This window comes from Sorex araneus, chromosome 3, assembly GCF_027595985.1.
Source record: "Sorex araneus isolate mSorAra2 chromosome 3, mSorAra2.pri, whole genome shotgun sequence".
In the NCBI taxonomy this organism is placed as follows: Eukaryota; Metazoa; Chordata; class Mammalia; order Eulipotyphla; family Soricidae; genus Sorex; species Sorex araneus.
In genome coordinates this window covers 204788673-204802753 of record NC_073304.1, presented here as the reverse complement: position 1 = coordinate 204802753, position 14081 = coordinate 204788673, and the positions used below count along the sequence as shown (strand labels likewise).

Here is a 14081-nt window from a genome sequence, read left to right as displayed (position 1 = left end):
GTCGGCCGCATGCAAGGCAAACGCCCTACCCGCTGTGCTATTGCTCCAGCTCCCTATCTGTATTTTTTAAATTAAAGAAACTACCTTAGTTTTAAATGTCAGAGATTTATTGATTTGTTTTTGGCACCATATTCAACAATGCTCAGGGTTTACTCCTGACTCTGTTCAGGAGTTACTCCTGACAGGGCACAGAGGACCATATGGGGTGTCAGGGATCAAATCCAGGCTGACCTTGTACAAGACAGGCTTCCTGGCTGCTGTCTCTCCAACCCATTAGTTTTAGAGATTTAGAAATATTTCCCTGCTTGGGGCTGGAGTGATAGCACAGCGGGTAGGGCGTTTGCCTTGCACGCGGCCGACCCAGGTTCGATTCCCAGCATCTCATATGGTCCCCTGAGCACCGCCAGCGGTAATTCCTGAGTCCAGAGCCAGGAATAACCACTGTGCGTCACCAGATGTGACCCAAAAAGCAAAAAAAAAAATATTTCCCTGCTCATAGAGTAAATATTTTTGAAATTTGGGTTTGAACCCAATTCTAAAAGCTGTTTTCTTGCGACTCAATTATATATCGATGTCTGTTTCTTCACATTATAATTTAAGTCTTACACTCATCTGGCCTCCAGTCTCTGACCCTCTGGAGGGTAAGGACCTTGTCTTATTTATTTTATACTTTAGTATAGCACAGCGGGTAGGGCATTTGCCTTGCACGAGGCCAACCCGGGTTCAATTCCTCTGTCCCTCTCGACAAGATACCGAGAGTACCCCACCTGCACAGCAGAGCCTGGCAAACTACCTATGGTGTATTTGATATGCCAAAAACAGTAACAAGTCTAACAATGGAGAAGTTACTAGTACCTGCTGGAACAAATCGATGAACAGGGACAACAGTGCTGCAGTGCTATACTTTAGTGCCTGTTACAGACCCTAGAATTTCTTTTCATGAGTGTTGAATAAAAGGCACCTCCCTGATACCATAGCAATACGGCATGTGCTACGAAGTCATCCTCTAATACAGGGAGTTTCTAGATGTACTGCTTCCTACGCCTCCTTCCTTTGAATGTATGGCTGTTTATAGTTACACATGTGCATGCCCTCTCCATGTATTTTCATCCTCATCAATCCTGTGGAAGAGTTTTTGTTCTCCTTTTGTAGATTCAGAAAATCAAGCCTTAGGTCTGGAGCAATAGTACAGCGGGTAGGGTGTTTGCCTTGCACGCGGCTGACCCAGGTTCGATTCCCAGCATCTCAGATGGTCTCCCGAGCAGCCAGGAGTGATTCCTGAGTGCAGAGCCAGGAGTCAGCCCTGAGCATCGCTGGGTGTGACCCAAAAAAAACAAAAAATAAAGAAAATCAAGCCTTTAGTTGTGTGTGTGTGTGTGTGTGTGTGTGTGTGTGTGTGTGTGTGTGTGTGTGTGTCTCAGGGGGTGGTGTTGGGCCATACCTGATAGTACTCAGGGTTTACTTGTGGCTCTGTTCTCAGGCTTCTGGCTCTGTGCTCAGGCTTGTGGCTCTGTGCTCAAGGATTATTCCTGGCAGGATTCAGGGGACCATATGGAATACCAAGGATCAAACCTGGGTTGGCTGCACGCAAGACAAATTCCCTGCCTTTTGTACAGATACACAGTTACAAAGTTGTTATGATTTCATTATTGAGTTTCAGTCATACAGTGTTTATCACCAGTCCCTTCACCAGTGTACATTTCCCACCACCAGTGTCCCCAGTTTGCCTCTGGTAGTCTCAACTCTCTCTTTCTCTCTCTCTACCTCCCTCTCCCTCTCTCCCTCTCTCCCTCCCTCTCTTTCTCTCTCTCTCCCCTCCCTCCGCCACTCTCTGTCTCTCTCTTTCTCTCTTTCTCTATCTCTTTCCTTTTTTTCCTTTTAGGCAATGTGGTTTTGAATATTTCAGCACCAAGTCCTTGTCCAGAGTGATCATTTCTGTTGGGATTTCTGAACATTTTATTTAAATAGCATTTTGAGTATCACTGCTGTATTGTTTCTATTGTTTTTGTCTTAAATGCAAATCACTGAATTTTTACTTTCTCTTATTAGCTCCTCAAGCATTATTGGTTTATGAAATGGCAGAGAATGGAAAAACTTCTCTGAAACGTGTAGCAATGAACAAGGAGCAATATAATGGAAATTTCACAGGTAAAGTATTGGTTTGAACATCTACATATTTATAAAATATAAATGTAAAATATAAGTGTTATATCTAATAGGTGTCATGATTTTAAATAAAATACTATGCAATATGTTTTACATAAAATTAATAATCTTTTGTTTACTCTTAAAATAAATTTGAGGTCAGAGTGTTGGGTATTTTTTTTTTTAATGCTTATAGCAAACACTGCCTGGATACAGTTACATCAGTATTCCAGGGACACGATTATTTTTTGCTCTTATGCCACTAATCCTAAGTATCCTAAATATATCATTATCACAAAATTCCAAATGTTGTTACTGTACATTTTTGTGTGGCTGGTGAGAGCCGGGGAAGACCATATCTGGCATTTCTCAGGGTTGCTCCCAGCTCTTTGCCCTAGGGACATTTGGTACTGAGCATCAAACTGGGACCAGTCACATGTCAACAAGCACCTTAACCCCTTATAATCTCTCCAGCTCAGTAAAGTTATATAATGTACTATGAGGTATGCTTTTTGTTTTGTTTCTGTTTCTATTTTGGGGCCACTGAACCACACCTACTGATACTTAGGGGTTACTCTGGCTCTGCACTCAGGAGTCACTTCTGGCAGTGCTTGGGGCATTATATGGGATGCCAGGGATCAAACCCAAGTTGCCCAAGTGCCTTTCCCGCTTTTCTGTGTCTTCCTTTTTTTTTTTTTTCCTTTTCAATGCTAGATTTAAACCCAGGGTCTTCGTGTGAAGGCAAACACTCTACTGCTCTTTTGGCCCTTAGTGTGGATTTATTTTAGTGCTTCATATTTTATTTTTTGGAGTGGCAATAGTGGTGTACCACACCTGGAGGTATTCAGGGACTGTTCTTCGCTTTGTGCTCAGGAATGCGCCTTAGCAGTGCTCATGAGACTATATGTGTTGCCAGAGATCGAAGCACAACTCTAAAACTGTCTCTTCGGACCCTAGTTTATTCTGTTTTATTTTTGAACCACATTGGTGATAATCAGGTCTTACTCCTGACTCTGTTCAGGAATCACTCCTGGTGGAACACGGGGGACCATAATGGGTCCAGTGACTGAACCCAGGTAGGCCAGATGCAGGGAAAGTGCCCCCTACCCTCTGTCCTATTGCTCTAGCCCCATCCCTATTTAAAATTTTAGTTTGAGATGAGTAAGTATGCTTTAACCATGATTGAAATTTGTAGTAAATTTTAATATATTTGGCACTTATTTATGTATCTAGGCTAAAAGTTACAGCTTTTATTTATACAAATAATTTAAGTAAAAAGTTCCTTTATGTGTTTAAAAGAAAATGAAAGGGGGCTGGAGAGATAGCACAGCGGGTAGGGCGTTTGCCTTGCACGCGGCCGACCCAGGTTCAAATCCCAGCATCCCATATGGTCCCCTGAGCACGGCCAGAGGTAATTCCTGAGTGCAGAGCCAAGAGTAACCCCTGTGCATCGCCAGGTGTGACCCAAAAAGCAAAAAAAAAAAAAAAAAAAAAAATGAAAGTTTTTTTTCTGTTAATTACAATGGTTTTCTTTTGTTTGTTGTTGTATTTTGGTGTCTGAGACCCAATCCAAGACTTTATATATGCAAAGTATGTGTGCTAACCAGAATTATATATCCCTAGTCAATGATATCCTTCTTATTCTCCCATTTTTTTTTGTTATCTCAAATGCATTGCAGTTATGCATAGTAATAATGCATCATAGAAATCCTCCCTTATTTTTTTGTGTGCACTCCCTGAAGTAGTTTTTGTTTGTCCTAATCACTGCATTGCCTTGCAGAAAATGTTTTTCTGCAATGTACTAATTCTTAGGCTTCTTGATTTTCTTATAAAATATTTTTTTCATTATCATCTAGGTAACTTGATTACAGTCGTGTTAACATTTATGGTACTGATGTGCAAAGTTACTGCACTCCACCACCATCCAAGTGCTCAAGACCCTCCATCACTGACCCCACTTTACCTCTGTTTCTACTTTTTCATTCTCCCCATAACTTAGATTTCTCTGTCAGATAATTCTCCATTGTGGGCCCAGTGATAAACAGTGGGTAGGGCACTTGGCCTGCACACAGCCAACCCATGTTTAATCCCTGCACCATATATGGTCCCCAGAGCCCATTAGAAAATGATCCCCGAGCGAAGACCCAGGAGTAAACACTGAGCACTTCTGGAAGTGGTTCCCAGCACCACCACCCAAAAAAAACAAAAAGAGAGAGAGAGAGAGAGAGAGAGAGAGAGAGAGAGAGAGAGAGAGAATGAGAGAGAGAAGAAAGAAAGAATGGAAAGAAAATTCACATAATTTCACCAAGTTTCAGTATTTAAAAATAGGTATGGCATGTGTCATAGACTACCTTGTGGAAGTTTTTGCATGTTAATGTTCCTTCCTTTCATCAAGCACACATATTTATAATTTCCCCCCTCCCCCGCCCACCCTTCCTTGGAATTTGAAATTAATATTTGTATAATGTAGTCTTCTTGGGCGGGGGGAGGGTCTTGCCAGGGTGCAATCCCAATTATATGCTCAGGGATCATTCCTGGCAGGCTGGGAACCACCTGTGGTGGCAGAGACAGAATCCAGGTCGGCTGCTTGCAAGGCAAGAGCCCTACACTCTGTACTATTGCTCCAGCCCCACTAAGGCCTTCTTTAGTACTTTTTGTTGCTTTGGGGACCACATCCTGCAGTGCTCAGAACTTCTGGCTCTGCACTCAGGGATCATTTTTTGTTATTGCTCGGGAGACCATATGGGATGCTGGGGAGTAAACTCAGGTCATCCTTGTGCAAGGCAGGTGCCTTAGCTACTGTACTATCTCTCCCTTTTCTTTAGTATTTTTTAAAAACATGTTTCCTAGACATTTTGCCATAATGGTCCATGAGGCACTTATTCTTTAGTAAAACCACTTTATATTTCATTGTACTACATTTCAGTAACTTGACAGTGTTTAAATTGTTTATAAACATTTCTGGGAAATATAGTGTGCATTGAACAAAATTATACAAGTTGGCTGGAGCTATAGTATGGTGGGTGGGTTCAATCCCTGGCACCCCGTATAGTTCCCCATGCACCGCCAGGAGAGTAAGCCTTGAGTACTTCCCTGAACACAGCCAGGAGTAAGCCCAAGCACCGCCAGGTGTGGCCCCAAAATAAAACAAAACAAAAAAAGATCTCTTAGTTTTACACTCAATCTTTACAATGACCGTAAATCTTTTTAGTTTGTTTTATGATTTGGGGCCACACCTGGTAGTTCTGGAATCTGCTTTCTGGATGACTGTTTAGGTCATCATTCCCACAGTTGCTTGGGGCAACCATATGGTCTTGGGGATTGAACCCAAGGCTCTGGCATGCAAAGCATATACTCTAGTACTTTTGAGCCATTTTCCTAAATCCCCATCTCCCCACCCCCAAAGGATTTATTGGTCTTGTACATAGTTCACAACTGGGAGTAGCCCCTGAACACTGTATGTAGCCCTAAAGTTAAAATGAACATGAAAGTATTCTTGATTTTAGGAAAGAGAAAACAGGCACAAAAGATTAAGACTTATTATGACTTATTTGCCCAAGGTCACATTATTAGTAAGTGGCAAACCTAGGATTTAGAACCAAATTGTTTGTCTTAATATACTAAGCCTTTAATCACTTTGCACTGTTCTATGATGCTAGATTACTTCTTATACAGTGTATGCTAATTTGGTATTCCAGTAATGTAAAAGAATAGAAGTCTTGTCATGAAGATAAATTAATTTTTTAAAATAATGTGAAAGCACTTAGTCCAGACTTGTTCACAATGGGAACCAAATCACATCCTTTTGATTTATGTGCCAATCTTTCAAATGAAGACTGAAAAGGTAGGTAAATTTAGAAATGAATAGAAAGAGAGGGTATAGATTTTTAGAAATTCTCCTTTAACTTCTGCACTAATATTTTTCAGATTCCTCTTCTATGAATGAAAAGAAGAGGAGGGATCGAGAAGAAAGACAGAATATTGTCCTGTGGAAACAGCCACTCATTACCTTGCAGTATTTTTCTCTGGAAACCCTAGTAGTCTTGAAGGAGTGGACCTCAAAGTAAAGAGTCTTCCATGATCTTTTTTATAAACTCTATCACTAATTTTGGAAATATTCAACATTTACTTGCTGTTTGTGCAATCAAAATGCATTTAATATGTTATAGAAACATGCTTATTTTCTATTGCTGGAAGAAAAATAGATTAAGGGAACAAGTTGCTTTTTGTTCATTGGATGATTACAATTGACCATTGTTTTGCACTGAATTCCTTTTTGTAGAGGAGAGCACTATAAATAAGACTTTTTTTTCCTTCTTCTTTACCCTCAGGAGAAGTCAGACTTAGTATACATAAGATACACTAATTCTTTAATAGGACAAGGTTCAAGATATGTGGCACTTTAATAATACTTTGAGCCAGTGAAAATGGACTCTGCCATGGAAGTGTGTTTTGGCTTTAAATTTAGTAATTGTAAAATCTGTTTCAGATATCATAAATAGTCAAGTTGGACTTCTACATGCCTTATCATTTCCTGTTTTGCCTTTCCAAGTTATTAGCTGTAGTCATAGCTTACATCTTTATGGTACTTATAGTTTCACAGTATCACTGTCATCCCGTTGTTCATCGATTTGCTCAAGCGGGCACCAGTAATGTCTCCATTGTCAGACTTGTTATCTTATAGTTTATGAAACTTTTTCAGCTCATTAATCTTTAAAGAAACTCCATAAAGAAAGTAAAAAAATATATAATTATCATAATTTTGTCAACAGAAAACAACTAAATTGGTGAAGTGTCATGCTCAGGGTGTGATACTTAAGGGACTCTGACCCAGGTCCTCTAACTTGAAAGCCAGTAGTCTTTTTTTTGTTTTAATTTTTTTTTAATGAAGTTGTTTACAATAATTTATTACACTCAATATTCCAACAATAATGCCACCACCATTACACCTTCCCACCACCATTATTTCAAATTTTCCCAATCACCACCCAAGCCCGCGCCAATAGCAGGCCCTAAATAACTTATTTTGTATTGCTTGTTATGAATAATCTGCTAAAAATTGTCAAAAAAGGTTTCCTTAGAAGAAAGTGTGTGAAGATTGTTGTATCTCACCCTGGAGTCATTAAGCCCTTGTATAAGAGATTACTAACATGTTACGGGTTGAGCCTTTTGATTGCCTTCTACTTTACATCCTATCCAATGTGTTGTGCTACTCTTCAGTGGTATAGAGTATGAGATGACGCTCTAGGAATTCTAAAATTTTAAGTAGGATGATACAGCTGAAGTTAAATTTGGATAGTGACTAGGGTCTGGAGGCATCTCTGCAGCTTGTTGATCTCTTCCGAGATTTATTTGTGAGTCTCTGGATCATGGCTGGTTAATGAGCTTATATGGCACCAGAGGCAGTTCATGGGCGTGACTACCAGGCTCCCGGGAGAACTGGGGGGGTAGGAGGAGGTTGCCTATCCCCAACTCCATGAGAGCCTGGAGATTTTGGTCACAAAATCAACAGGTTTATTCATGGATGAGACTTGTCTGAGCAGTGGAGTCTGGCTGTGAGCATGGGATGAAGGCCAGTGGTTTTTCCATTATATGCCTCTCCCATTCAGTGTTCTGTTTAGTAAGGAGAGGCTGTGATGTGGTTTATGGTAATTGGATTGGATTAAAAGAAATCAGATTCTAGGCCAGAGAGATAGTTCAGGGGACAAGTGCTTTCCTTCTTGCATCCAACCCCAGTTCTACCCCTGCATTGCTTATGATTCCCTGAGTACCACCAGGCATCAGTTTTGAGCACTACTTACTATGTGTGGCCCAAAAAGAGAAAAAGAAATTGCAGTTTATGCCTTTGCATCTTCGAGTCCGTTTAATAGTCCCACAAAACCATAGTAAATAAGAGCTAAACCCTGAGAGAATTGACTTTTTCTTGGTTTGTTTTGGCTTGGATTGGTGTGATTTGGTTTGGTTTTGTGCTATTCCTAGCTGTGCACATGGCTTACTCCTGGCTCTCAGCCCAGGGATCACTCCTGTTGGGCTCAGAGGACCATATGGTGTTTTGAGGATAGAACCCGTGTTGACCATGTGCGAGGCAAACGTTGTTCCTGCTGTATAATCGTCTGGCCCCCAAGAATAGATTTTTATTTTTTTAAGGAATATTTATTGAGACATCATGATTTACAAAGTTGTACGTAATAAATTTGTTTCAGGCATAAAATGTTCCAGCCACCAATATATCCCCAGATTTCCTACTACCCAGTCTTTTCCCTTGACATTTATTTCATATTACTTGAACCAATAAAACTTTTTTTTTTGTTTGTTTTTGGGTCACACCCGGCGATGCACAGGGGTTACTCCTGGCTCATGCACTCAGGAATTACTCCTGGTGGTGCTTGGGGGACCATATGGGATGCTGGGAATCGAACCCGGGTCGGCCGCTTGCAAGGCAAACGCCCTACCCGCTGTGCTATTGCTCCAGTCCTGAACCAATAAAACTTAAAGTAATGACAAATAGAATTATCAGAAAATAAATCAAGAAAAGTAGATTTATAATGCTCTATGTTTTGTTTTGTTTTGTTTTGTTTTTTGCTGTTTGGGTCACACCTGGCTGTGCACAGGGGTTACTCCTGGCTCTGCACTCAGGAATTACTCCTGGCGGTGCTCAGGGGACCATATGGGATGCTGGGAATCAAACCTGGGTCGGCTGCGTGCACGGCAAATGCCCTACTCACTGTGCTATTGCTCCAGCCCCTAATGCTGTATGTTTTTAACTTTTCTTAATCTAGTAGACAGCCATGTACACCATGAGTGAGTGCTATATTCAGTGCCACATGATTGAAAGTTTCTCCTGTCCTTTAAAGGTCGTTTAATGTTTCTTGTAAAACTGGTTTCAAGGCAACAAATTTCCTAAGCTGTTGCTTTTCTGTGAAGTTCTGAAGAGTTCAAATCTGAATGAGAATCTAGCTGTATAGAGTATTCTTGGAGAAGTGTCATTTTGTTGAGTTTTTGTACTGTATCCTTCCATATTCTGCCTCATCGAGTCTCATTTGCTAGATCTTCTGCACATCTTAATGGGCTTTCCTTTGTAAATTAGTTCCTTTTTTGATCTTGCTGCATTCAGTAATCTATCTCTTTGGATTTTGTCATTTTGAGTATAATGTGTCTTGGAGTTTTCCTAATTGGGGCTATTTTCACTGGGATCATTTGGGCCTCTTGGATATTGGTGCCCATAGTCCTCGACTCTGGAAATGCTTATCGATGATTTAACTATTTTGTCTTCATCACAATTGCATTTCTGTTCTTCAGGGACCCCAGTGATTCTTATATTGTTCCTCTTGAACTTGTCCCATAGTTCTAGTATGCTGTTCATTTCTTTTCAGACTTTTTCACCTTCTACTGGTTCCTCGTCTTTCCTCCTCCTCATCTCTGAGCTCCTTAGTCTTTTGCTCAACTTCTTCATTTTGCTCTTCAGAGTTTCGGTTGACTTTTTTATATCACCTTCCATGTTCTTCGTTTCTGACTATAGTACTTTTTTCATTTTTACCTTACACTTTCTTGTGCTTTACTAACTTCCTGTGCTATCATTTCTTTGAACCCAGTGAACATCTTCTTCGTGTCACTAAAGACACTGTTGAGGATTTACTGGTGTTGCTTACATTTTGGTGATACTGCTTTCACTCATTGAGTTTATTGGGCTTCTATGTGTTTACCGTTTTTCTGGTGTTCTTGCTTTGCTGGGGATGAGTCTTTAGTTTACATCCCCTCTTCCCCCCACCACTGAGATTAAGTTGAAGATTGCTCTCCATCTTCTCTCTGGTCCTCACAAAATGATAGGAAGAATGACTGAACAGCATGTAGTTTGTTGGGTAGATCTGTCGTACCGCTGCATAAATGGCCATGTGTGCTTCAAGAGCTGTGGTGTGAGCCCTTAATATGGCGCAGGTCGGTGTGGAGGCTACTGGGACCCACCAGGTAGGGCGAGGTCTGCCTCGTATTCACTGTAGTCCCAGTGATGTCAGCGGAGACCGGCCTCACCTGGGAAGCAAAAAAGGTTCAGCTCAAGAATAGATTTTAGGGGCTGGAGTGATAGCATAGCGGGTAGGGCGTTTGCCTTGCACGTGGCTGACCCAGGTTCAATTCCCAGCATCCCATATGGTCCCCTGAGCACCGCCAGGGGTAATTCCTGAGTGCATGAGTACAGAGCCAGGAGTGACCCCTGTGCATCACCAGGTGTGACCCAAAAAAGCAAAAAAAAAAAAAAAAAAAAAAAAAAAGAATACATTTTTTTTTTACATTTTAATTTATTTTTATTATTTTACTTTATTTTTAATTTTATTTTATTATTGCTTTTTAAGTTTTTTTTATTAGTTTATTTTTAATTAGAGAGTCATCGTGAGGGTACAGTTACAGATCCATACATTTTTTTTTGTTTGTTTGTTTTTTTTTGTTTTTGGGTCACACCCGGCGATGCACAGGGGTTACTCCTGGCTCTTCACTCAGGAATTACCCCTGGCGGTGCTCAGGGGACCATATGGGATGCTGGGATTAGAACCGGGGTCGGCCGCGTGCAAGGCAAACGCCCTACCCGCTATGCTATCGCTCCAGCCCCAGATCCATACATTTTTGTGCTCATGCTTCCCCCATACAGAGTTCAATAACCCATCCCTTCACCAGTGCCCATTCTCCACCACCCGTAAACCCAACATCCCTCCCCCCCTCCCCAGACCCGTCTCCCCCCACCCCACCCTGCCACTATGGCAGGGAATTCCCAAAAAAGAATACATTTTATAGCTGAGTTAAATGCCATTAAGAGTGATTAATTCTAAAAATGAGATCGAGATAATCATTTATTTTTTTAATTTGTTTTTAAGATTATGGCATCGTCAAAGCATTGTGGTGTCTTTTTTACTGCTGCTTGCTGCACTTATAGCTACGTATTATGTTGAAGGAGCTCATCAGCAGGTAAGAAGTTCAGCAACATTTTCTCTGTCACTTGTCTAATCTCATATAGTTCCAAGATGCGGCTATTTTGGGTTTCATAAAATACCTACCTTCAACATTTTTAGGCTTGATTATGTTTTTTAAATTTATCTCAATCAGTTTCATAATGTCTTGCTTTTCAGGCCAAATATTAAAAATATTCTTGTCTAGTCCTTGGTCTTTAAGCATTTATTTTGGATATATGTCAGTACCCTTTTTTGTTGTGTTTTGTTTATTGGGCTCCACCAATGGTTCAGAGGCCATGCATGGTAATTCTTGGGGTGGGGCGGGGGACATGTGTGTGCACTGGGACTCAAGCTATTGTTGTCTCAACCCTGTATCACTGCTTTTACCTTTAAGGTTTTAATTGCATGTCCTCATGATGTTCAGTTAGAGTGGGACGAAATCCTTTATTACCAAAGTCTTCATATTTTTTACAGTTCATTGCTGTGATCCATTTAAACTGTCATCTATGCCTTCTAGATTGAAGGTTATGTACCCATAGGAAAGTTCAGGCTCCTTCCACTCAGGAGAAGCCCCTGTTCTCACTTGAATGTATGTTTCTCTTTTTCTCCTCTTACACTTTTCTATGTAGATTTCTTTCAATAAAAAATATTTTCCTTCACTAAAAAAAATAAAATTAAAAGGAAAGTTTATTTCATGTGGTTTAGAAGTATATTACTGAAGGGAAGGTAAGGTATTTTATAAAAATTGTTAAAATGGAAAAACATCAAGTTATTTAAAATATGATTCCGAAGTGGTATCATTTTATAAACATCAAGTTATTTAAGATATGATTCTGAAGTGGCATCATTTTATATTTTATTTATTTTGGGCCACATCAGGCTGTTCTCAGGGCTCTGTGCTCAGTGATCACTCCTGGAAGGGCTTGGGGGGACCATGTGTGGTGCTAAGGATCAAACCAGGGTCAGCCCAGATCAAGGCGACCACTTTAACCCCTATCCTGTCTGGCCCTTATTTTATATTTTAAACCAGTTTACTCTAATCTCTAATTTTTTCAAATGCATTTGTTTTTAAATATATTTATATTTCTGGAGCATTAAAGGTTTGCTGGGAACTTAAATCAGATTCTTCAAACAAATTCATCTTCCAGTAGATTTTAGTTCACTTTTTTCTCAGGCCGTTGGGGTCATCCCCCTGTGGTGCTCAGAGGTTGCCCTGTCAGTGCTTTAGGGACCATGTGCCAGGGGTCAAACCCAGATCCAGGTTTTCTGCATTGAAAAGCAAACACTTAGCCTTTTGAGCTGTTTCTCCAGTCCTTCTATTTCTTTTTTATATATATAATTTTTTTAAATCACCATGAGATAGTTACAAAGCTTTTATGATGGAGTTTCAGTCATACAGTTATCGAACACCCGTCCCTCCACTGGTGTACATTTCCCAACACCAATGGCCCCAGTATGCTTCCTTCCACCCCAACCCCACCTACTGCCTTTATGGCAGGCTTTTTTAAAAAACTCTTTCTCTTTTGGGAATATGGTTTGTAATCCAGATACTACGAGGCCATCATGTTTGGTCCTTAGTCTACTTTCAGCACACATCTCCCTCCTGAGCAATCCCTCCAGTCATCATTGACTTAGTGATTCCTTCTTATCCCAGCTGCCCTTTCCCCTAGCTCATGAGGCAGGCTTCCAACCACGGAGTGATCCTCCTGGCCCTTGTTTCTACTGTCCTTGGGTGTTAATCTCATACTATGTTATATTATGTACCACAAATGAGTGCAGTCATTCTATGTCCCTCTCTTTCAGACTCAATGAGTTAGTCCTTCTATTTCTTGTTTGAAAAGTTTCTTACTTTTAAATGTACTAAAGTCATTTCTTTGCCAATTTTCACTTGGATAAGCAGGAGTATATTTCATTCACAGATATTTTATTAAAAATTGCTTCTCTAGGGGCTAGAGTGATAGCACAGCGGGTAAGGTGTTTGCCTTGCACGCGGCCGACCTGGGTTCGATTCCCAGCATCCCATATGGTCCCCTGAGCGCCGCCAGGGGTAATTCCTGAGTGCAGAGTAAGAAGTGACCCCTGTGCATCGCCGGATGTGACCTAAAAACAAAAAAAAATTGTTTATCTACCACTGTATATTACATTTTCTTAAAACTATTATAACTTCCAATATCTTTAAATTTTTTTCTCTTTTGGGGGCCTTTTCCAGTGGTCCTGGGGCCAGGAGCCACTCCTGGGAAGTGTTTGGTGTGACTGTACAGGCCTGATATGATGCCGGGCCCAGTATATAGCACTACTTGGGCTTGGTACTTCAGTCACTAGTTCTTGGGGAGCCATCTGGTATTAGGGATCAAACTTGACCTGACACATGCAATGCAGAATAGTGAACATTCTGGCCCTTTGAGCTATCTCCCTGGCCCCTAAAATTCTGATTTTTATACATAGTTTATTAACAATTGGCATTTTTTTATAAATGTTATCAGAAGAATATGACTTTAAAGGTCTATAAATGAGAGTTTTATTTCAATTAGATTATTTCTTGCCATCTTTTCATCACAGGTTACAGTTAGCCATCTTCAAAGGGAGGGTTAATATTAATATTTGCTTCCTATTGGAAACCTGTTTTAGTTGCTTTAAGTTTTTTTGTAATTTATAAATACCTCATTTCTGCCTAAGAATTCTAGTTGTGTTATTTTCACCTCATGTCTTTTGTTTTTCAGTATGTGAAACGTATAGAGAAACAGTTTCTTTTATATGCCTACTGGATAGGCTTAGGAATTTTGTCTTCTGTTGGGCTTGGAACAGGACTGCACACCTTTCTGCTTTATCTGGTAAGAATTACTTTCTTTTAATAAGCATTATTGAAAGATTGGTGCTTTTCCTTCAGTAGTTAAAGTGCTCAGTTGTTTAAGCTTATCCTCAGTTCAGTGCCTTAAATTTTATTTATTTGGTTTTGGTGTTTTAATGTTTTTTGCTTCAATTTTTTGGGGGGAGGGG

The 14081-nt window shown here is 40.4% G+C and overlaps 1 protein-coding gene across 1 annotated transcript in view; it reads left to right on the top strand.

Annotated features, from left to right (window-relative positions):
* Positions 1-14081, top strand: part of VMP1 (vacuole membrane protein 1) — a 118809-nt gene that overhangs the window by 18512 nt on the left and 86216 nt on the right. Inside the window, exons 2-5 of the mRNA XM_004608614.3 lie at positions 2050-2148; positions 6073-6208; positions 11010-11100; positions 13805-13915. Of these exons, the coding sequence (XP_004608671.1) occupies positions 2076-2148; positions 6073-6208; positions 11010-11100; positions 13805-13915 (411 nt within the window). The 5' untranslated portion in view covers positions 2050-2075. The remainder of the gene's footprint in view (positions 1-2049; positions 2149-6072; positions 6209-11009; positions 11101-13804; positions 13916-14081) is intronic.